The 24769-nt window shown below is 36.1% G+C and overlaps 1 protein-coding gene across 1 annotated transcript in view; it reads right to left on the reverse strand.

Annotated features, from left to right (window-relative positions):
• Pof1b (POF1B actin binding protein) overlaps positions 1-24769 on the reverse strand; it is a 69414-nt gene that overhangs the window by 21694 nt on the left and 22951 nt on the right. Inside the window, 8 exon segments of the mRNA XM_038317373.1 lie at positions 97-124; positions 2736-2866; positions 7719-7801; positions 7804-7857; positions 7860-7890; positions 11386-11473; positions 14505-14518; positions 23962-24042. Coding sequence (XP_038173301.1) covers positions 97-124; positions 2736-2866; positions 7719-7801; positions 7804-7857; positions 7860-7890; positions 11386-11473; positions 14505-14518; positions 23962-24042 — 510 coding nt within the window.

The raw sequence follows: 24769 nt of genomic DNA on the forward strand, positions 1-24769 counted from the left end.
CCAGTCTAATAAATACACTAAATAAAATGATATTATTGGTATCACAATCACAATATACTTTTTTGTCTCTTTAATTATAATGATTTTTGGACTTACTGCATCTGCAGTCTCAAAGTCTTGTTTGCTGTAAGAATAACAAAAACACAACTTTAGAAACAATAGATTCAGTAATCATAAATAAAAATGCTTGTTCTACTTGTTTTGTATATCATAATAGTACTGGCTTAAGTTAGAATCACAAATAAAATAATTTAAATATCAAACATGGAACGTTCCCTTATTTTGACTAAAATAATTTTCCTGGAACTATCTGACCTACTAAAAATGAGTATCATATAAATAATAAAATATGCAGAATTAGTTAGGACATCGTCCATTTTTACCAGTCTATCTGAGGGCAGAACTAGAAGTGCTTGACAGCAAATGGTACTTGGGTGAATGAAACAATTATAGATTTTCTCGAGTTCTACCTCCCTTTTCTCACTCTGGTTTTCACTTTCAATTTTGAGTTTAGTTTCAATCTATTAATATTTTTATGCTTTTCATTCCATTTTACCAAAACATAAACTTTAAAGATGGGGTGAATTTATTTAATTTATGTATACTAGGAAGACATGCGGTAACAACAGTATATGAAGCTACACCAAACAAAGCAAAGCGATCAAAATTCTAGTTGGATAATAAAATTTTGAACAAAATATGAGTATTTGGAGAGAGGTTGAGAGAGTGTTTGTGGAGCCAAATTAGGAAGGCAAATCTTATGGTATTGTCAGTGGTTATACCAGTCTGCTATGTCCTCCTGCAGGAATTGTGAAGATTTGGAAGAATACAGTTATAGTGTTGTCAAGGGCAACAGACCAAACTTTATTTTTGTCTAATTGCTTCTTCTGCACATAGTAGAAGAATGAGGTATGAACACATATGTGAACATGTCAAATAAACAGAAAAGCAGTTGTATATGTTCTGGCAGCAAGACAGAAATAATATTTTAAGGTAAGAAAGTTTTAGCACGTTAGTCCCTTTATCCCTTGTGTAATTGCTTATAAGCAAATTGTTGTTTATAGAGATAAGTGGGTCAGTGTTAAAAATCTCTTGCATACATTAATGAAAATAGACAAGGTATTACAGCAAAAGATAAATGTACGTTCCCATTCCTAAGTCATGCCTAATACATGTACAAAAGTTTGCATGCATGTATATGGTACTGGTTTAGAAATATTGAAAGAGAATAGGGAAAAATGAAAAATACAGAAAACATAAAGACCAAAAGAGGCTCATTTAGACCTAATCAAGATCTAGGGAGTATGTTGCAGAAAAACTGAGTCATAGTTTATAGGTGAGAGAATAAAATACTCAAAAATATTTGAATATATCTCAAGCCCTCAGTAGCTCTGTGATCTTAATTAATAACATGTCCCCTAGATCTTCATCTGAAATTTTATGAGGTTAGTTTTGAAATTTTATAATACAGATAAGCAATACAGTATCTGGCACATTCTCATCACTCAATGAATAGGTTATTGAGGGGAATAAAAATATTAACATAGAAAACTTGTGCAAAAAGAATTGAATGCATGAGGTAGTTCTTTGGGTCATAGGAAAAAAGAGAGTAGTTCAGGTAATGTATCATGAAAAGGGAAGTGAAGGTGTGTCTTTTACATACTCATTTCATTGTATTTGATTGTGTACCCAATAGTCAGATTTCTGGATTGCATGGTAGCTCTAGTTTTCATTTTGAAAATCTTTCATATTCTTTCCCATACCGAGTAGTGTACATCACCACAACATTCATTTTCTTCTTCTTCACATCTGCACCAGCATTTATCTTTTGTCTTTTTAATATGTCAGTCATTTTACTTATTTTCTTTCCCAAGTAGTAATTTTGCCATCAAAGTACATTACGAAAGAAAACATACACAATTCTTAACTGATCTAAAATTAATGATCTCTGCTGAATTTCATAAAACACATTAACTCTCCTTTATTTGTTTGGTTTTGACTTTTTTGAGACATATACTTGCTAGATAGCACCAGCTGGAAAGATAAACTATGTGGTCCAGGATGGCATCAAAATGAAGACTGTCCTCCAGTCTCTGCCTCCTGAAGGTTGCCATCACAGGTATGAAGCCACCACAATCAGCTTGACTACCTTTTTAAAAAAATGTTGTATACAGTGTTCTGCCTGCATATACACCTGCACATCAGAAAAGGGCAACAGTTCTCATTACAGATGGTTGTGAGCCACCATGTGGTTGCTAGGATTTGAATTCAGAACCTCGGGAAGAGTAGCCAGGGGTCTTAACCTCTGAGCCATCTCTCTAAACCCCTTGACTATTTTAAAGTGAAACATTTGCTCAGTTTTTTCATACAATCGTTCTATTTACTCATTAAGAGCACTAGTGTTCTGCTGTAAACCTGAACCTGCTCTTTCAGAAAGGCTATTTTAAGGGCTAGAAACATACTCAGTGGTTGCAATCACATACTGCTCTTTGACAAGATGCAAGTTTCATTCATAGAGCAATTCTGGAGATCTCACAGCTACATGTAACTCAAATACCAGGATCTCCAGCTCCCTCTGGACTGTTTGGGCACCTGAACACATGTGGTGCACATTAACTCACTGAGGCACAATGCATGCACATAAAAAATTTTTAAACATCTATTTTTAAAATTATAAGAATGTACTAAAATATGTGACAACTGCAACATCAAGACAAATAATGCATTTACAGTACCTTCCTCCAATCCTCTCCAAATGTTCTAATAAGCAGTGATATAGGTCTGTATTCTTGCGGCTTAGGTCAGCAAGCAACTCTCCAAAATATTTGGGATCCAATTTTTCAGGGCCATCATCCTGAATTATCACCTGAAGCAAATATCAATTACAATTATAAGCAATATTGTTTTTCTAAGTTCACAGATATATTGATATGAAAATTTAAAGAATAAAAGTCTATTAAAATCATCCCATGAATCAAGTCACTGAATTTTCTATACATCAGTTGTGTATATTCTTCTTAGTAGGGGAGAAATTGCAAGGAAAATTAATTTTGACAGTATTTTAAATATCATTTCACTCAATTTTAAGTGATCTAGTGAATACAAAAGGAGTGAAATAATTTTTTCCTTTTATTAAAAATAGGTGTTTTTCATAGAAAGTATTCTGATCACGGTTGTCCCTCCTCCATCCTCCATTCCCTTCATGTTTCCCCCCACCGGAATCCGCACCCTTTCTGTCTCTCCTTAGAAAACAAGCAGGCATCTAAAGAATAAAATAAGTAAGGTAAAACAAAACCTAACAAAGTGGAAAAGGACAAAAATCAAATAGAAAAAAAAAGCTAAAGAAAAAGCACAAGATACACACATAGATGAAGAGAAACACTTGTTTGTACACATAGGACTCTCCTAAAAAACATAAAACCAGAAGCCATAATATACACAAAGGACATTCAAAGTTAAAAAAAAAGAAGAAATAAAAGAAAATGCCCTGTCAAAATGCCTTATTCAACAAGAACCTCCAAAGATGCTAATGAGTTTTTTTGTGTTGGCCATCTACTGCTTGGCATGGGGACTGGACTTATGAATGGTTTGTATTCCCATTGAGACTTCATCTAGAAAACTGATTTTCTTCCTTTATTTTTATTCTTTTAATTCTGCATATTATCCCCAGTTCCCCCTCCCTACCCTTCTCCTGTCTCCCACTTTCCCCCTTCTCCCCCATCCACTCCTCAGAGGAGCTAAGGCCTCCCTTGGTGGGGGGGTCAACAAAGTCTGGTATACCAAATTGAAGCAGAACCAAACCTCTCCCCCGTATCAAGGCTGAACAAGGTATCCCACCATAGGAAATGGGTTCCAAAAGGCCAGTTCATGCACCCAGGATATGTCCTGGCTCACTGCCAGACCACCACAACAAATGAAGCCACGTAATTGTCACCCACATTCAGAGGGTCTAGTTCAGTCCCATGCAGGATCCCCAGCTGGACTGAACACTGATTTTTTTCATCTGTGAATGGTTATTAATAAAACATAGCTTCTAGATAAGGGATGGGAGCTTGTGTCCTTGTCTTCTCTCAGCATTGATATTCTCTACCTGGAGTAAACCTATACAGTCCCTGTGAATGTTGCCACTTTCTCTGGGAGTTCATATATATTATAATATATAACAGCTTGAGTTTGACCATAAATACCAAAAATTGTTTTACAATGTAACCAGTTTCTGACAGTGATACTTTAAAAATCTGAGGTCTGAGACAGGCAGTAGAATGTCTAGTGATTGAACATTGATTTGAGAATCTGCTAGAGGGTTGACAGTAAGCAGGGTGCTTACAGATTTTATTTCAATCTCCTTCTTGTAGGATACAGTGTACATGAAAGTATGATTCCCTGTTCCAAAGGAGGAAATTGAAGCCTGATTAAGTTTACTGCTGAAGGTCATGTAGCATCATGTTTTATCAATTCAAGCAACTGAATTGAAAGCTCGTGTCTTTTTTCTTTCCCATGCTACATCCAAATTACAATCTCAAACAAAACATTTTAAAAATAGGTCAAACTCCAACATATAGTGAACTCCACAGTTTTTGTGTGCCTTTGTTTTGCTACGTTTGGTGGGTTTTTTTCTTTTTTCTGTATTGAGTGCTATTGGGAAGGTTTTATTGCTGTGTTGTTTTTTTGTTTAAGAAAAGGGACTTAATCTCTTCAAACTTTAGTTTGAACAAAGGACAATAACAATACTTTCCTAATATGACCATTATGAGAAGAAAATTAAACATGTGCTAGTATACTTGGCACAAAGCGTCCATAGTTAATCTTCTAATGCAGTAGTTTTTTTTTCTTTTCTGAGACAGATTTTCTCTGTGGCTTTGGAGCCTGTCCTGGAACTGCTCTTGTAAGACCAGGCTGGCCTCGAACTCGAGATCCACCTTCCTTTGCTTCCGACGTGCTGGGAATTAAAAGCATGCACTACACCTCCCAGGCTAAAGTAGTATTTTTATTGGTACTTTCCTATTTAATATTTTTGCTAACTACCCATTTATAGCCTACAGTTGTTTTTGTCTCAACATTTTATGACTTCTGACCTAGCCTATATGAATCATGCTAATACTTCACCCTTGTTGTGAACCTTCTATTCTATTCAGATCAACCAACGGACTAGTCTTGTTCTTGTTTGTTCTCTTTACTGTGTGTGTGCCTGTGTCTGCATGTGTATGATACATATGTGTATTCCTATGTGTGAATGTGGCCCATATGTGCCCACCACATGCATGCATTTAGACATCAATGCACAACCTAAATGGTAAAGTCATGTATTCCTCTGTGTTGAGAAAAGGATCATTTACATGCTTGGCCACTACATATACCAGTCTACCTGGCCCACCTGCTTCAAGGTATTCTCCTACCTGCTACCAGATTACAGATGTGCACACTTGTTTCTGGCGTTCACAGTTCTGGGAATCTGAACTCAGGTGCTCATGCTTGCATGGTACAATGCTTTATAATCTAACGGAGCTGTCCTCCTCAGCCCAAGACTAACTTAATTTGGAAACACAAAATATATTTCTCCAACCTGTAACATTATCCATAGGATTTTTTTCTTCCTTGCCCATTGTACTCCATGTAACACAATGGTACATATGTGGAAATACTGTTCATATTTCAAAGTCAATTCCACCTCCTGAAACACCCTTGATCTTCCAGTTGAAAGTAATTTCTTATTTCTTTTCTCCTGAAATGTGTTGTTTGTTTACTTTAAGGAAGATGCCAACATTTTGCTTTGCATTAATATTTTAGGTGCTTCCACTTTCCTTTATTAGAGGAAACCAAGGCGAACGAAAATTAAAGATTAAATTGAACTGTGCAGAGGCATGTCTATTTCATCAATTATGAAATATAAAATAGCAATTTCCAATGATTTAATCTAATAACTTGGTTATTTTTTGTTATCACAAATCCATTAACATAAGACATTTCACACACTACTTTAGAGGCTAATGTTTCAATGCAGACAGAGGAAAGATAATTGTAGACATTTTTATATTAGAAAAAGTAAATTTTACAGAAGCTTCTCAGTTTTAGGAGGTCCCCATTTATTTAATGTTTGCCCTTATAGTCTGTGCTACTGGGTTATATGCAGGAAGTGGTCTCCTGTGTCCATGTGTTGCAGTCTACTTCCCACTTTCTCTTCTATCAGGTTCAGTGTGGTCGGATTATATTGAGGTGTTTATCTTCAGCATTACATTTATCTTATCATAAAGAAATCTATTGTTGATCTAAATAAAGTATTTTTAAAAGTGTTAAAAATACGAATTTTAAAATTATTTCTAGTTATTTTTTTAACCACCTGGCCAAAGTGTGTATTTCAAAGCATCAGGAATAATCTCATGTATATTTAATATAAACAATTCTTTTGTTCCAATTCTTGAATTGGAAGCTAATTTTCTTTTTAAATAATTTTCTTTCTTATTATTTTATCTTCTCTTTAGAGTTGTCTATGAGAGAGTCAATTTGAAATTGGAGTAAGGTACAAATGATGTCTGACTCTTCATTAATGCAGTCATTATCATTACTTTTTACCAGATCGAAGAAAATCTTTTTTCCTATTATCACTTGTGCAGCAGATATCTACAAGACTCCTATGTCTTCATAACATAAATAGTCACTCAGGATTGTATCCAGGGAGGCTTCTCCTTAAGAACTAAGTTTTGATTCCTATTCTGATATAATATGCAGTAAAAATAAGTATATTTTGACTTTAATTAGAATAATGTATTCTTGAAGAATATATACAGCAACTATTACCAGCTTGTGAAATGATATCATTAACAATAATCTCAGATGATTAGCATTTGCAACTTGTTGTTCATTTGAATATTGTATCTCATGAAAATGATGTAACACTGAACAACAGTCGGGCTCATTTCTAAGGACCAGTTATTAGTTTTAATTAAATATTCATGAATCAAGTCATAACTTCATACATTTAATTAATAAACCTGAATTATTTTGTCTTTTGAGAGGAGTCTGGATAGTTCTTAAAATGTTGTAAAACACAAATACCAGGGGTGATTATCCAGGACAGTGCTGGAGAATCACCCCTGTTGGTGAGGACAGAGGAGAACTCATAGTTGGCCAACCTGCAGCTGTCTAGGCCCAGAACCAGGGTTAAGGACTTGGCCCACCCCACATCCACTAACATCTATGATCTGCTGGAGCATGTGAAGGGGTCTGATTCGCAGACTCAAAGCTACAGGATCTCAACAACACAGGGCAACAACAGGATATCCAAGAAGAGTCACAGTGAGGACCTGACATACATAGTGTTTAGAAAACAGAGAACCTTGAAAACCAGACCCATGACTCTGCAATGAAACATTTGCAAGTAAGATATAGGGACAAAGGGCTTTACTGCAATGACTCAGTGTGTCCCACTGAAAGCTTTCATGATGAGATTTCTCTCTTTTTCTTTTTTCTTTTTCTCTAAATTTTGTTTTATTGGAGGGGGAGTTTGCAGGGGTGAAGGACAGGTGCAAAGGGTTGGGAAAATGAATAGAATCAAGATGCATGATGTGAAAGTCCATAGAATAAATAAGAAGAAAGTTAAGAAATCACAAATACCACTGGCACATTTCCTCAGTGTTTGGATGGAAATTTACTATGAATGTTAGAATTCTTGTGTAAGAAATGTTTTCAGACCTTTGCTAAGCATTCAGTTAATTTCTTACCTGCTCATGTATCTGGCTTGAGCCACCATGGCAGAGTTCATGCCCAATATTTGAGTCATTTTCTGTTACGCATTGGATTTGATGCTAGAATGGGACTGTTGACAATGCGTAGAGTGGATGATCTGGGGTTGCTGGATGCATGATGATGGCATTGAATTTGAGGACAACATTCCTAAACCATATACATGTCAAAATAACACTGAGATCAGAACTACTATGAACCAAGAAAATTTTGAAACAAATTTGAAAACCAAATGTATCTTTCATAAAATAATAGAAGATGGTAGAACTTGTAATGTTATTATGATATATTATTTAATTTGCACACTGAGAAATTTATTGATTTGCTTTTATTTAATCAGTATCTATGACCACCAAACTACTTACCTAGATATGCCATAGAATTACATGTCCTAATTAAATTAATATTCCAGTTTTACTTAATCCTAAAACTATTATGAATAATAATTAATCTTTCTTTGATTGATTCAACAGGCACTATAGCTTCTAATTATATATAACATCTATGATGCATGGACATGCAAAAGAATTTAAAATTAGAAAATAATACAATAGAGTGATTTTCAGGTCAGGAATCATGTTTTTATCCATGTTGGGGAGGCAATGATGTCAAGCCTTATGAAAATGGAGAAGAGGCTATTTATTTTCAACAATGAAAACACTAATTGGTGCTGTTAATCCATACATGTAAGACTTTATATATATATGTAATATATATATGTATGTATATGTATATATATGTAGAGTCTTACATTGTATACATATATATGTATACATACACATATATGTATATATACATATATATACATACAAATGTGATTTTAATAAATATATTATATATCTGCTTTTGTATGAATAGAGTAATAAACTTCTAAGAGAGGCTATCTATAAAAAAATAAAAAACTAGAAATATGAAGGCCCAGGTAGAGAAGTCAAGTACCATTAATATTATTTGCATTGTTTTTTAATATTCTTTTTATACTCTGAAACTTTTTACTCTATATGAACTGCTTTTAGTTGCATAAATTATCTTGAAATGAAGAAAAAATATATGAGGAGGCATATATTATTAATGGAAACTGCCTTGGTAGTTTAAGTCAGTTTTTGGCTTTCCTTTCTCTAGACTTAAATATAACTCATTTTATAAGTATGATAGCACTGAGATGTTTACACTTTAGAAACTAACCATATACTTTAATAAACTTGCTTAAAAATATGACAGATAAATATATTATCTGTAATTTTATGTTATAAAATGTCACCGACTGAGCTCCCAAGGTCCAATGGGGGAGCAGAAGGAGGAGAGACGTGGGCAGGGAGGTCAGGACCAATGAGGGGGTGCGGTCCATTCACAAGACGATGGGATTGATCTAATGCTGGACTGGGACTGATGGAACCTGTGATCAAACTGGACTCTCTGAGCGTGCTGACAAGGAGGGCTGACTGATGAGGCCAGGGACAATGGCACGGGGTTTGGTTCTGCTGCATGTACTGGCTTTGTGGGAGCCTGGTCTGTTTGGGATCCTCACCTTCCTGGGCATGGATGGATGGGGGAGGAACTGGACTTCCCATCAGGGCGGGAACCCTGACTGCTCCTTGGACTGGAGAGGGAGGGGAAGGGGAAGAGGGGAGGGGAGGAGAGGAGGTGAAAATTTGTAAAATTATATAATTTAATAAAAAATGTGTTTACTGTTATTAGTCCTGGTGTTAAGATAGAAGCCAGAGTTTCATACGCTCACGTGTTTTACAGCTCCAGTTCTTAGAGTCAACTATCAACGTTATTGCTTTAAAGAAAAATATTTATATAGACATCATATTTTGAAGTATATCATAATCTAAACTTTAAAGCACAAAATATCAAACTATTGTTATCTGTCAAAGGTGATTTCTTTAGATAGAGGGGAAAAGGAATAATATAAAATACAAATATTTTGAAAGGATCCTGCAAGTGGTACTACTTTACCAACTTTTTACTACAAAAGCCTCCTTTTTATTGGACAGGTCTAATTTCAGTAACTTGTATTTGATTCAGTTACAAGTGCCAGTAAATAGTTTTGTTTGGACCTTAGGTTTGTTCAGCATGTCATGGTATAGTCCCTATCACCGAGGAAACAACGGAACAAACCTTATACTTTGTTCTACTTGGACAGGTAATTTTAATTCAGACAGCTTACACAGCAGTTCTAAAACTTGCAAATAATTGAAATTATTAGTGATAAAAGGTAAGAACAGCCAAACATGATTACAACAGTAAGCAAAAGCAGTGTTGTTAAAGTATCTCTTTCTGTTTCCACCTGCATGAGTGGAATGACAATGTATAGAACGTCAACATTGTAATTCTAGAGGCTATACAACAGAAAAACAATTCATTCTCATTAAACGATAACCTGAAAGCAGCACTAAATGATGTACCCCAAACATTTTCTTACTTCTTAAAACATGTGAAGCATCATTTTTGACGGACAAGTTGATAAATATAAATGTACATTGATAGGTTTAGAAAATATCATTTGGAAGATCAGAAAGAGTGATTTTTTTTCTACTCAATATCATACTTTTAGGCTCTTCTTTCTGGAATGCTTGTGTTAGACACTATTCAGTTTAACAAGCAACCAAAAAGTAGACATTTTGATGATTATCATTCTGAAACCTTATGTCATTTCATTTTTACTGGACATAAAATAAGGAATAGCATGTTATTCCTTAAAAGTCTACTAAGAACTGCCAATAAGTGTTTTATAAAAATAGAGTGTGTTCTCATGCCAAGAAGTTTAAAAACAAAATCCAATACATTTTCAGTGTGTTTTATTATAAATGAAAAAATGATTTTGTTATCCACACTGATTTTATATATTTAACTGCCTATTATATACTGAGTTGTTACTCCAATTTCTGGTGATGTTTCTAAGTCCTGGTAATACACAATCACTAGAGTGGATTTAAGCCAATATGCCCAATGTCTTCATAAAATGGGAAATTTGACAGCCAGCCAGGCAGAAAGGAAGGGATGCAAATGTGGAGATGCCTGTGTAGGGCACCATGTGATAACAGGGGGGTTGGGGTGCTATTATGCAATCAAAAGAATGCCTCAGCTGCCACAAGCTAAACTAGCAAAAAGGTTCCTTCTCTAAGAGTTCCAGAAGAATGATGGTCTTATTCTACACAGTATATTTTGATTTCTGCTTTATAGAATTTGAGACAATACAATTATTTCTTTTCTAAGTACCCAACTAAAATTTTACTTAACTTTCAGTTTCTGTATCTTTCAGAAATTTTATTTATCTATTATATATACTGTTCATTGAAGGATGAACATATCAAAATAATGAAGATAACATTGTAGCCTTTAAAATTCTTTTTTGTAAACTAGTTTAACAAAGAAAACACATAATATATATTAAGCTCAGTTTCTAACAATAGCTTTTATGTGACTTCAGGTTCCTTTTCAGCAAAATGTGCCTTCATAATAAAATAATAATAAAAATATTAAGGATAGCATGAAGAATTCTAGACATGATGACACAGGATAACTCACAGTGGTACTGCCTGTACTTGATAATTGAGTATTATTTTCAGTTCTAATTATAATATTCATAATTCAAAAACTTAAATTTGTAGAACAAGTTCTAAAGCAATTATTACTTACCTGATCTGTATTTAGCTTCTCCACTTTTCTTATGTTTTTTCATAAATTACATTGTTTGCCTGGAAAGAAGTGGCCGCCTCTTAAGAAAAGGAGACAGTGGTTTCCTAAAAGAGATTAAATGCATGTATGATTTGAAAGGTAGTTTTCATAGGAACTCCAACAAATACCTAGTATCTATAGGCTCTGAAGTAGCAGATTTTAGGAAGATAATGGAATGATTCATCAATAAATTTTTTCCAGGAGAAAGAAATAATTTTTAAAAAACAGTCCATTATCAATGAGAACATTTTGATTTCCTTATTTTTCCTATTCTCTGTGGGAGATTGAAAGATGTAGGAAGGATAACATTTGTTCCCTGGATGAGAAATGAGGTGAAAAGTACAAAGCAGACTGGGTTCTGAGCTTCTGTGAATCCATTGGCTCTAAGGCAGGACACAATAAAGTTTCTTCTAGGTAGTCTAGCTTGAGGTCAATATCATTTAAACGAGTGTCATAGGCAAGTTTTGTTCTACACAAGGGAATTACTAGAGAAATTTAGAATTAATATAGATTAGTCCTACTAAACATAAAGTAGGTAAACTGCATAAAGTATTTTTAGGATGCAATTTGCATGTCATTGAAGTGCAAATTCCTATTTGTGATGATAATCAAGGCTACGATTCTCATAACAACATATATTTTGAGAACTGAGAGCAGAAGCTTTAAAGTCACTGTACCTGTATAATCAACTAAATTGCTATAGTATTAGCCAAGTGCTTAGAAGATGTTAGTCAATGAAATAAGGCCTGTGATATGTCTTAGATCGAAAGACTAATGAATCAGACAAGGAGTTCAAAATAAATGTAATGTGAATCCGCATTCCTTTTTCTTTCTCTTTACCTTTTGAGAAAGCGTCTCTCACCAGCCCTGGCTACCATGGGTAATCTCTATGTAGATCTTGCTGGCCTAAAACAAATTTCTGCTTACCTCTGCTTCCAAGTACAAGGGAACTAAAGGTGAGTGCCACCACATCCAGTTTCTCCCTTCTTTTGAGTTTGAGTCGTGAGGTTGTTTTATTCATTGATTTGTCAAAAAACAAAACTGTATTCATTTGTTTTAAATGTACTTATAGTAGATGAAATTGCTAGTATACAGCAGAGGGATTATTGTTTGGAAACACAGCAATTACTCTTAGGTCGTAGACTAGCTGGGCTAAAAGACTGATTGTTAAGAAGGAAAGAAATTCTGCAGCTCAAGTCCCCAGATCCAGATTTCTCAATGAACAGATTAGAAGTGATGCTTATAATCACACAATTGCTCAAAAAATAAGGGAAGATCAAAAAACTGAACACAAAAATGCTCCAGATGTATCAACATTTGAGAATCACAAAGCAGATTAGATTTTAGCTGCTGTGAATCCACTGACTCTGACTTTAAAAATCAGTGGAAGCAGGCTTACTGGAAAGGAAAGGTATAGTGTCATAAAATAAGAGTTAACAGCTCTTCTTCATCATCTGTATGCAGTGGATAACTAGGTAAGAAAGGCAATTAACTTTCTCTGAAGTTCGGTGTGTTTATTGCAAGGATAAAATATACAGGGTACTATTCTAGATCAAGTGAAATAATGCATTTTAAGGTACTATCAATGTTAACTTTTTGTACATTGTTTTAAATATGCAGTATCATATATTTTAATATATTAAAAATGTTTTTGAAAATTTTGTTATAAAATTTCTAGGACAATAATTTTAATTATACAAATAGACTGTTTTGAAGCTAAAGAAAGTATTGACTCTGCATTTTTGATAGTAAGATAAACCAATGACTGAATAAGAAGCACAGTAACTTACCTTGATGATTTAAAATTTTCTTAAAGAGGAAAACAATATGAGATTATCTTCTCTATGAAATGTAGATTAGTTTAAATCTTTATTGTTGTTTTTCATGAAGAAAAAAAGCTAAGATTATAAACTAGTGATTCTCTTTAGAGTATATTTGATTTTCCTGTTGAATGACAATAAAAACTCATCCAAATTTAGATTATGATTACCCAAGTTTATATGATTGTAAAAATAAAATATTTAATGAATAATTACTCTAGAAAAAACAAATCAGCTAAAAACCTTAAATAGGGCATTGTGGAGTTCTTAACAGCCGAGAGCGCAAGAGTTTAATGCTTTGTTATCTTCTTTTCCTTAGTCTCTACATTTGATTTGGTGCCAAATCCACCCTAAAAATTAGCAGGTGTTTTGAAAATGGTTGATGTTATAACTTTAATTGTTACTTTCAAAACCTCCGGCAGTAGTTCTCACATTTAACAAAGTATGAGTAATTCCCAACATCTATCACACTGTTCCCAGGCCACAAAGCTATAATAGAGAACATTTTTTTTAAAACCAAAATAAAATTTGTTCATTACAAGTTCAAGTTACTCAGTTTTACGCATTGCTTCCAAGCTTTATGATCACACTTGGATTAATCAAGTACTGTAACTTAACTGTGGTTCGAAAAGTCTTTTATTCTCCACAACCCTGTTCCTCATGTCCCTTAGCCCTTTCCTTCTAGAAGAAATCAAATTTAATGTAGTTAATGCCATCATCACCATGTTTCTCCAACACTGCAAAAAAGTGCCCTTTACTATCTGTTTCCTTCCAGCTCATGAAGAGGATTCATTCCTTTGTTTTCCTAAAGTTGTGTCTCGATGTGCCCTGAATTGTATCCCTTCTTTTCTCCTTCAGAATCTCACCACACTTGTCTTTCTTACTCTGTTGCATCACTCTTCACTCCCATTACTGATTCATTCTATCTACAAAATCTTTCCAGGGTTTCCAAGATTCAGCTTTCTCTTCTAGTGATACCTTTTCTTTTGCCTTTGACCAATATCCTTTTCAGAAGACATCCCCATACTTACTTCCTTCCTCCACTTCCCATTGAGAGTATATCCATTAGCTTCCTGAATCTGGATCTTGCTCCCAATGAGCATATTGAAACTGTTGTTTTAAATATCACTGTCACTTTCTTAACTGTCAAAGTTCATTCCCATATTTTATTGTGTTTAGCTTTATGTTTATTTGATATGGTTACTCAATTCTTTCTATTTACTTGTTCTGTTTAACAACCTTCCCTGAGAAGACATTTACTATGACATTGGGTCCTTCTTTCTGTTCCCTTGAAGTGGATATTTCTCCAGTTCTGGCCCTCTCTACCTCACAGCAATCACACTCATGCCTTTACCTTTGGCAGTAAACTTTAGATACCAACTCTCTTATTTGTATCTCCATGTGACCTTTAGCTGTGTCATTTTGAATATTCACTAGGTACCCTCTCTATTAAGCAACCTCACATCCCACTGGCTCAAGCAGATCTCATGGTATTCCCCTTTAATAACCAAAATTCTCCCCACCTCTTCTTAATCTTTTCTATTGGCCACCATAACCCAATACCCCATTCTATCAGGCCTTTAGGCTCACATTTAACTTTTCTTCTGTCAGCCCGCCTAACCCAGATTAGCTGTCATAAAGGAAGAAGATTTTCTGAAGACCTGGACAAGTACATATGTTTAATTTGTTTCCTTATAAGTATATGATTTCTAATATCTTGTGAATTGTATCAATATATTAATGTCAAAACAAATATTTCCTTATTTTCCACAAATAGCAAATGTGTTATCTGAAGTCAAACTGCAGTGTAGTGGTTTGAATGAGCATAGCTCCCATATACCCATCTGTTTTAATACTTGGTCTCTAGCTAGTGGAAATCTTTGAGAAGGATTGGACATGTGACCTTGTTAGAGGAAGTGTGTCACTAGGGATGGGGCTTTGAAGGTTTCAGAAACCACAACCACTCTCATACCATTCTCTCTCTCTTTCTCCTCTCTCATCTCTCTCTCTCTCTCTCTCTCTCTCTCTCTCTCTCTCCTCCCTCTCCTGCCTAGTGCTTGTGGATGAATTGTATGTTCTCACCTACTCCTCCTGTGCTGTAGCTGTATGCCTGTTGTCATACTTCCTGGCACTATGGCTAGGACTCACCCTTTGGAATCATAAACCACCAAATTAAAGTCTTTCTTTCAATGTTTTCTTGGTCATAGTGTTTTATCACAGCAATAGAAAGGGAACTAAAACAGGAGTCAGTCCTAGTGTGTGGACTATTGCTGTGACATGTCTAACCATACTGTTTCATATCCACTGGTTTCAGAGGCAAATGGTATTAACAAACGAGGGCTAACAACAATTCTGGAATATTTTCACAAAGAATGTAGTTGCTTTTTGTCCTTATGCTAAGAATATGCCTGCTGGAAGGAAAACTGAAGAGTTTCAGACTAGTTTTGCTGGTAGAGAAGATTTCAGGTATAGCCAAGTATTGCCTGGCTATGAGTGATCACTACTACGCTGATCTACAATGAAAAAGAGCAAGCAGGGCAAAAAATACAAAATGTACAGTTTGAGGTAAAAAAAGGAACACTAGGATTTTTAACATTGAAGTCTTAGTCTGTGATAAAAGATATGGAGAAATGTAATAAAGGGTAGTGACCCTCAGGGCAAGAAACCCACCCAGTTGTAGGCTCTCAGCTACTGCTCCAAAACCGTGCCTGCCTGCCGTTGCCATAGATCCCTGCCATGATGGTCATGAACTCACCCTCTAACACTTTAAGCAAGCCTCAATCAGAGGAATTATTTTATAGGTTGCCTAGATCTGCATGGTATTTTGTCATGTCAACAGAAAAGTAACTAAGATGATTTGCATTTCTCTACTGTTATCTTTCACTCCACCATGCATTTTCCAAAGGATTTTACACAGCATTTGTGGACATGCCTTACTTCTCACCCTAAAAGAAAATGTAAGCACGTTGTTTTTTTTTTTTTTAAAGCCTTATTTCCTTATTCCTAGTTGAAGGCTATAGAATAGTAGTTCTCAACTTGTGGGTCACGACCCCTACAGGAAACCTCGTATTAACAGAAAATACATATTTCTGGTGGTCTTAGGAACTGAGACTGCTCCTCTTTCATGTCCAGGTGGGTCCACCCACATGCAGACACACTCATACACCAGTACAGAACTGTGTTAAAGATCACAGCATTAGGAAGGTGAGGACCACTGCTATAGCATATCTTCTCCATATCAGGAGCATCACAATGAGAAACTTCAAAAAACCTGATAAATATCATTAGATTTCACCCACTAATGGATGAGTTTTTTTCATTTTTAGATAAAAAGTAAGTCAATATATATAAATCCTATGATTATAATGACAAATTGAGGATAGAAAAATCAGAAGCAAACTACAAATAAAAAGTCTGAAAAGAGACAGAAGGAATCATAACTAGACAAGTCGTTTGGGATTATTTTAATTCCTAGGACAAGGAATAAAACTTGGAAAAACTAGGAGGTGAAAGAGGATGAGGTTACCATTTAAGAGCCTCAATTTATTATAAACATTGCAATTAAACTAAATCTTCTCCTGGAGAGATTTTAAAAGTGAAAAATACCAAAGAAAATATACTTAAAAAAGGAAATAGGGATACACACAACACACACACACAACACACACACACCACACCACGCACGCGCGAACAGAGTGTTAAAGCTATTTTGCAAAACCAGTTTGGGTTATTTTAGTTTACAAAGTAAGTGGCTTGAAATTTGTTTTATTGCTCAATAAAAGGCAGAGTTCAAAATCTTTAAAAGGACCAATTTTCTCCGCTGTTCTGTTAGATTTTCTGAGGAAATGTTTGCAGTTCAGCATGGCCTGAGATAATGAGTTCTTATAGGAGCATGCCCAGTGTTCTTAATATGCCCTTACTTATACATACATGTCAAATTTTGCTGCTTTTTTAAACAACATGGTGTAAAAGTAAATATGTAATTGCATAATTTATTGGATAATCATTTAAGGTCTATTATGAGTTGTCCTTCACTGTTATTTTTCTTATGCATTATTCAAATCCATTTCCAACTTCATCACTTTGTAACTCAGTGTTCTTGTAGCACTTAAGAACTTATTCCTCAAGAAAAAGAAAAATACATTTTACAGAATGTGTGCGTTCAGGACAGGGAGATGACTTGGTTGATAAGTGCTTGTTGTGTAAGCATGACAAACCAGAGTTTGGATACCCGGCATTCAGAAAAGTCTGTTCATGGTATCATAACAACTTAGCCTTGGGGAAGGAAAAACAAGTAGATACCTGGAGCTTACTGACCTGGCAGGCTAGCCTTACCTATGAGTTCCAGGTTCAGTAAGAAAAGAAATGTACACGGTGACTGAAGAGGACACACGATGCTACTTTCTGATATCTACATGTACTTACATACATAGGTAAACATAAACATACATATACATCATATTACCATATACAAGAATAAATACCTATGTAAGTATAAGAACACGAAACAACGTGGCTTAAAAAAAGCAGATTAGATGTGTGTAAGTACAGAACATACTAGAAATTCTGTCTTTGTAAGAAGCCAATATATTAAGGTATAGTCACCTAGTATGCACTTTACTCCCATTGCAGGATTGGGAACTGAACAGTAGAGGGACAAAGGTTAGGGGAAACATACTCTTCTCACTAAGGGTCTCTTTACTGCCCCTAGTCCAACCACCTTGCCCCTGTTTCCAGACTTGTTGCTTAAATATTGATTATGCAAAGGACAGAGCAGGCAAACTGCTTTAACTATAATCAAGTCCTTCTTCTATGTTACACAAATTTATGAAACTCAAGCAAATATCCAAAGCAATCATCACCTTATTCAGATCCTGTGTGTATACAAATTCACACAAACATACATTCACAATTAGCAGCTTCCTTAATTAAGGAGACACACAGAACATGATTTTAATGAGTAAATTTAAAAAACGATGTGCAATAGATAATAGCAGAAGTACATCCTCTACATCATCTAGATTAGGAAAGATTGCTTCTAATTCTAATGGAGAAATAAAGAGTAAAGGAAGAATGTCTTGCCTCTATTCATACCCCAGTGTTTCCTATAGGAGACTGATGCCTTAGAGGCCAAAATGAGAATTTTTGCGTCCATGTTCATGAGTGAGATTGGCCTGTATTCTCTTTCTTGGTTGAGTCTTTGTGTGGTTTAGGTATCAGGGTAACTGTAGCTTCATAGAAGGAATTTGGCAGTGACTCTTGTGTTTCTATATTATGAAATACCTTAAGGAGTATAGGTATAAGGTCTTCTTGGAAGTTCTGGTAGAATTCCGCATTGAAAACCATCTGGTCCTGGGCTCGTTTTGGTAGGGAGGTTTCTGATAACAGTTTCTAATTCTTCGCGACTAACAGGACGATTTAGAGCATTTACCTGGTCCTGGGTTTAAACTTTGGTATATGTATTTATCTAAAAAACTGTCCATTTCTTTACATTTTCCAATTTTTGTGGCATACAGGCTTTTGTAGTAAGATCTAATTGATTTTCTGAATTTCCTCTGTGCATGTGGTTATGTCCCCCTATTTCATTTCTGATCTTGTTAATTTGCGTGTTCTCCTCTGCCGTTTGATTAGTTTGGCTAAGGGTTTGTCAATCTTGTTGATTTTCTCCAAGAACCAGCTTCTTGTTTCATTGATTCTTTGGATTGTTTTCTGTGTTTCTATTTTGTTGATTTCTGCCCTCAGTTTGATTATTTCCAGTCTTCTACTTCTCCTAGGTGAGTCTGCTTCTTTTTTTTCCAGAGCTTTCAGGTGTGCTGTTAAGTCACCAATGAGTGCTTTCTCCGTTTTCTTTAAGTGGGCACTTAGTGCTATGAACTTTCCTCTTAGCACTGCTTTCATTGTGTCCCATAGGTTTGAGTATGTTGTGTCTTTGTTTTCATTAAATTCAAGAAAGACTTTAATTTCTTTCTTTATTTCTTCCTTGACCCAGGTGTGGGTCAGTAGTTGACTGTTCAGTTTCCATGAGTTTGTGGGCTTTCTGGGGGTAGCATTGTTGTTGATTTCTAATTTTAATCAATGTGATCCGATAAGACACAGGTGGTTACTAATATTTTTTTGTAACTGTGGAAGTTTGCTTGTTACCAGTATATGGTCAATTTTCGAAAGGTTCCATGAGCCGCAGAGAAGAATGTATATTCTTTCCTATTTGGGTGGACTGTTCTATAGATGCCTGTTAAGTCCATTTGGTTCATTACCTCCATTAAGTCTTTTCAATTATCTGTTAGGTTTCTGTCTGATTGACCTGTCCATTGGTGAGAGATGAGTGTTGAGTCTCCAACTATTAGTGTGTGTGGTTTAATGGCTGCCTTTGAGTTCTAGAAGTGTTCTTTTACATAAGTGGGAGCTGTTATCAGAAACCTCCCTACCAAAAAGAGCCCAGGACCAGATGGTTTCAATGCAGAATTCTACCAAAACTTCCAAGGAAGACCTAATACCTATACTCCTTAGGTATTTCATAATATAGAAACACAAGAGTCAATGCCAAATTCCTTCTATGAAGCTACAGTTACCCTGATACCTAAACCACACAAAGACTCAACCAAGAAAGAGAATTACAGGCCAATCTCACTCATGAACATTGATGCAAAAATTCTCAAATAAAATACTGGCAAACCGAATCCAAGAACACATTAGAAAAATTATCCATTACGATCCGTAGGCTTCATCCCAGAGATGCAGGGCTGGTTCAACATAACGAAAATCTATTAATGTAATCCATCATATAAACAAACTGAAGGAAAAAAAACCATATGGTCATCTCATTAGATGCTGAAAAAGCATTGACAAATTCAGCCACCCTTTATGATAAAGGTCTTGGAGAGATTAGGGATACAAGGGTCATTCCTAAATATAATAAAGCTATTTACAGCAAGCCGACAGCTACATCAAATTAAACGGAGAGAACTCAGGCTATCCCACTAAATTCAGGAACCGACAAGGCTGTCCACTCTCTCCTTATCTCTTCAATATAGTGCTTGAAGTTCTAGCAATAGAATAGACAACATAAGGGAATCAAGGGGATTCAATTTGGAAAGGAAGAAGTTAACTTTCATTATTTGCAAGATGATATGATAGTATACATAAGCGACCCCAAAAACTCACCAAAAACTCCTACAGCTGATAAACTCCTTCAGTAAACGTGGAGGATACAAGATCAACCCAAAAATCAGTCGCCCTCCTATACACAAAGGATAATGAAGCAGAGAGGGAAATCAGAGAAGTTATCACCTTCACAATAGCCACAAATAGCATAAGATATCTGGGAGTATCGCTAACCAGGAAGTGAAGGATTTATTTGACAAGAACTTTAAGTCTTTGAAGAAAGAAATTGAAGAGGATACCAGAAAATGGAAGGATCTCCCCTGCTCGTGGATTGGGAGGATCAACATAGTAAAAATGGCAATTCTACCAAAAGCAATCTATAGATTCAATGCAATCCCAATCAAGGTCCCATTAAAATTCTTCACCTAGATTGAGAGGACAATACTCACTTTATATGGAAAAACAAGAAACCCAGGATAGCCAAAAAATCTTATACAATAAAGTTACTTCTGGAGGCATTACCATCCCTGACTTCAAACTCTATTACAGAGCTACAGTATTGAAAACGGTTGGTATTGCATAAGAACAGAGAAGTTGACCAATGGAATCGTATAGAAGACCCGGATCTTAAACCACAAACCTATGACACCTGATTTTTGATAAAGGAGCCAAAGTACACAATGGAAAAAGAGGGCATCTTCAACAAATGGTGCTGGCATAACTGGATGTCAACCTGTAGAAGAATGAAGTAGATCCATATCTATCACCATGCACAAAACTCAAGTCAAATGGATTAAAGACCTCAATATTAATTTGAACACATGAGATTGATAGAGGAGAAAGTGGGAAGTACTCTACAACAAATGGGCACAGGGAAGCCGTTCCTATGCATAACCCCAGCGGCACAGACTGTAAGGGCAACATTGAATAAATGGGACCTCTGAAGTTGAGCAGCTTCTGTAAAGCAAAGGACATTGTCACTAAGACACAAAGGCAGCCTACTGACTGGGAAAAGATCTTCACCAACCCTGCAACTGACAAAGTCTGATCTTCTAAAATATATAAGGAACTCAAGAGACTAGACGGTAAAATGCCAATTAACCCATTAAAAAATGGGGCGATGAACTGAACAGAGAATTCTCAACAGAAGAAGTTCGAATGGCCACAAAGACACTTAAGGTCATGCTCAACCCTCCCTAGCTATCAGGGAAATGCAAATCAAAACAACTTGAGATATCATCTTACACCTGTCAGATTGGCTAAAATCCAAAACACCAATAATACCCTTTGCTGGAGAGGTTGTGGGTAAGGGGGCACACTCATCCATTGCTGGTGGGGAATGCAAACTTGTGCAAACCACTTGGAAAGCAGTGTGGCGGTTTCTCAGGAAATTCGGGATCAACCTACCCCAGACCCAGCAATTCCACTATTGGGAATCTACCCAAGAGATGCCCAATCATACAACAAAAGCATATGCTCATCTATGTTCATAAGGCAGCATTATTTGTAATAGCCAGATCCTGGAGACAGCCTAGATGCCCTTCATTGGAAGAATGGATGAAGAAACTGTGGAATATATACATGCTAGAATACTACTCAGCGGTAAAAAACAATGACATCTTGAATTTTGCAGGCAAATGGATGGAAATAGAAAACACTATTCTGAGTGAGGTAACCCAGACCCATAAAGATGAACATGGGATGTACCTCACTCATATTCGGTTTCTAGCCATGATTAAAGGACATCGAGCCTATAAGTTTGGGATCCTTGAGAAGATAATAAGAAGGTGAACTCCCAAAAAAGATATAGTAATCCTCCTGGATATTGGAAGTAGACACGATCGCCAGGCAAAATTGGGAACTTGAGGTTGGGCAAGACTGGGCCAAGGGAAGATGGGGAGAGAAAAGTGTGAAGGGGAGAGCGGGGGGAGCTCGGAAGGAATGGGGTGCTTGGGATATAGAATGGGTGGATATGAGAGCAGGGAAGCATATATCTGAATTTAAGGAGCTACCTGAGGGTTGTCAAGAGACTTGACCCTAGAGGGGTTCCCAGGTTTCCAGGGAGACGCCCCCAGTTAGTTCCTTGGGCAGCTGAGGAGAGGGAGCCTGAAAAGGCCAGTTCCTATAGCCATACTATGAATTTCTTGCATATCACCATAGAACCTCCACCTGACGATAGATGAAGAAAATGACAGAGCCCCACCTTGGAGCACCGGACTGAGCTCCCAAGGTCCTGATGAGGAGCAGAAGGAGAGGAGAACATGAGAAAGAAAGTCAGGACCGTGAGGGAACCTCCAGCTGGCGACAGATTGGGGAAGGTGACTGAGCCCCACATTGGAGCACTGGACTGAGCTCCCAAGGTCCCGATGAGGAGGGCAGAAGGAGCGAGAACATGAGGGAGAAAGTCAGGAACGAGAGGGTGCGTTCACTCATGGAGACGGTGGGACAGAACTAATGGGAGATCACCAACTCCAGTTGGAATGGGACTGATGGATCATGCGACCAAACCCGTCTCTCTGAGTGTGGCCAACAGCGGGGGCTGACTGAGAAGCAAAGGACAATGGCTCTGGGCTCTGATTGTTCTTCATGGACGGGCTCTGTTGGGAGCCTTCTCAGCTTGGTCGATCACCTTCCTGGACCTGGGGGGAGTTGGGAGGACCTTGGTCTTAGCATATAGTGGGGAACCCTGATGGCTCCTTGGCCTTGAGAGGGAGGGAGGGGAGGTATGGGTGGAGGGGAGGGGAGGGGAAGGGGGAGAAGGAGGGGAGAGAAAGGGAGAAGGAGTGGGAGGGAGGGGGGAGGAGGAGGGAAAGAGATGGAAATTTTTAAATATATAAAAAAAATAAACCATGAGAAAAAAAATTAAAAAAATTAAAAAAAGAAAAATAAAGCAACTAGCAAACTTTTGTTACCAAAAAAAAAAAAAAAAAAAAAAAAAAAAAAAAAAAGAGGCCAAAATGTTCTGTTGCCACTAGAAGATGCATGTGTGCATGTATATGTATGTGTGTGTGTGTGTGTGGTGTGTGTACTCAAGGAAGGTGTATTATCAATGGAAAAATGCTGTCTTAATTTTCTTCTCAAATTAGACAGAGGAAACTATGTACTTTGTAAAAATATGATTATATATCTTAGTTAAAAATATAATAATGCAAATTTCTAAATACCTCATTATTAAGTACATAATTCATACATCAGAGGCTATAAGGCACATGAAAACATTTTTGAGCTTTTGATTTTAATCTTCTTCCTAGGCCACAGGCGAAAGGCAAATGCAAATACACTAAACCTTCCAGCTCCCGGTGTTATGGTTGGGTAGATTTTATGGGAAGCCTGTGAAGACCTTTGTTCTTTTTCTCTCTGGTTCAAAGTGCACAAAAGTCCCTTTCACTGCCAGGGTGGGGCTATAGAAAAGAAAGTATTATAACAGCCAAGCTGCTTGGAACTTTTGCATTGCTATATCAGAACAGATTGGTGCACGGCTCCCTGAAATTAAAAATGGAGTTTTATATTAATAATTAGAAGTGCACTTTCTAACTGGAAGATAGGCCAGCGATCTGCATTTAGGGATCTGGTAACTGACTCACCCACTGGAAAAAGAGATCACATGATACCTTACCTGTTCAGGGTTTTGTACTATGTATCTCCGAATGGTAGTTTGTGGATACGTAGTAACTTCACTGTTGGAGAATGAAGTTTCCTGTAAAAAAAAATGAAATCCATATAACTACATATAAGTATCATTATTTGGTAACCTGGAGCCATCAATAATAAGGAACAATTTTCATAGTGACATTATATAGTCATTTTCATTAACAATGTTATGTGACTTTATGATTTATTTAACTTCAGTGTTGGAAATACTTTTACAAAGCAGTATTTGCTCAATGCTGTTGTAAGTAGTTGATCATACTAATTTCTATTTTTACCATACTTTTTCACATTTTATTATGTTCTTTTTATATATTCTTCTCTGCTAGAGTTTGGCAAGGTGAAAAGTTCTATAAAAACTAACAGTTATTTATCCTTATTCTACATTCTACCCTGCCTCTTAAGTCTCAATACCTAATGACAATAAATGCTTTATAAAATAATAGAGGTACTATTCTTTCATAAAATATGAAAATGAATATTTCCAAGACTCCAGATCCTAATTCATTTTATATTTACATACTGGAGATATATTGGAGTAGAGTGAAATTGCATAAATAGTGATAGAAATATATTAAATAGGGTACACTATTTTCCTTTTTATTGTGCTTCTCTTCACATTTTGGAACAATTCTGCTCCTTGTTTTTATGTCTGAGTTTTCTACAGTATGCTGAACCATCTAAGACACAAACAGAATTGGCAATTTCTCAGAGATTAGGGAACAACCTTTCTCAAGACCCAGTAATACCACTTTTGGGTATATACCCAAAGGATG

The sequence above is a fragment of the Arvicola amphibius genome, chromosome X, assembly GCF_903992535.2.
Source record: "Arvicola amphibius chromosome X, mArvAmp1.2, whole genome shotgun sequence".
In the NCBI taxonomy this organism is placed as follows: domain Eukaryota; kingdom Metazoa; phylum Chordata; class Mammalia; order Rodentia; family Cricetidae; genus Arvicola; species Arvicola amphibius.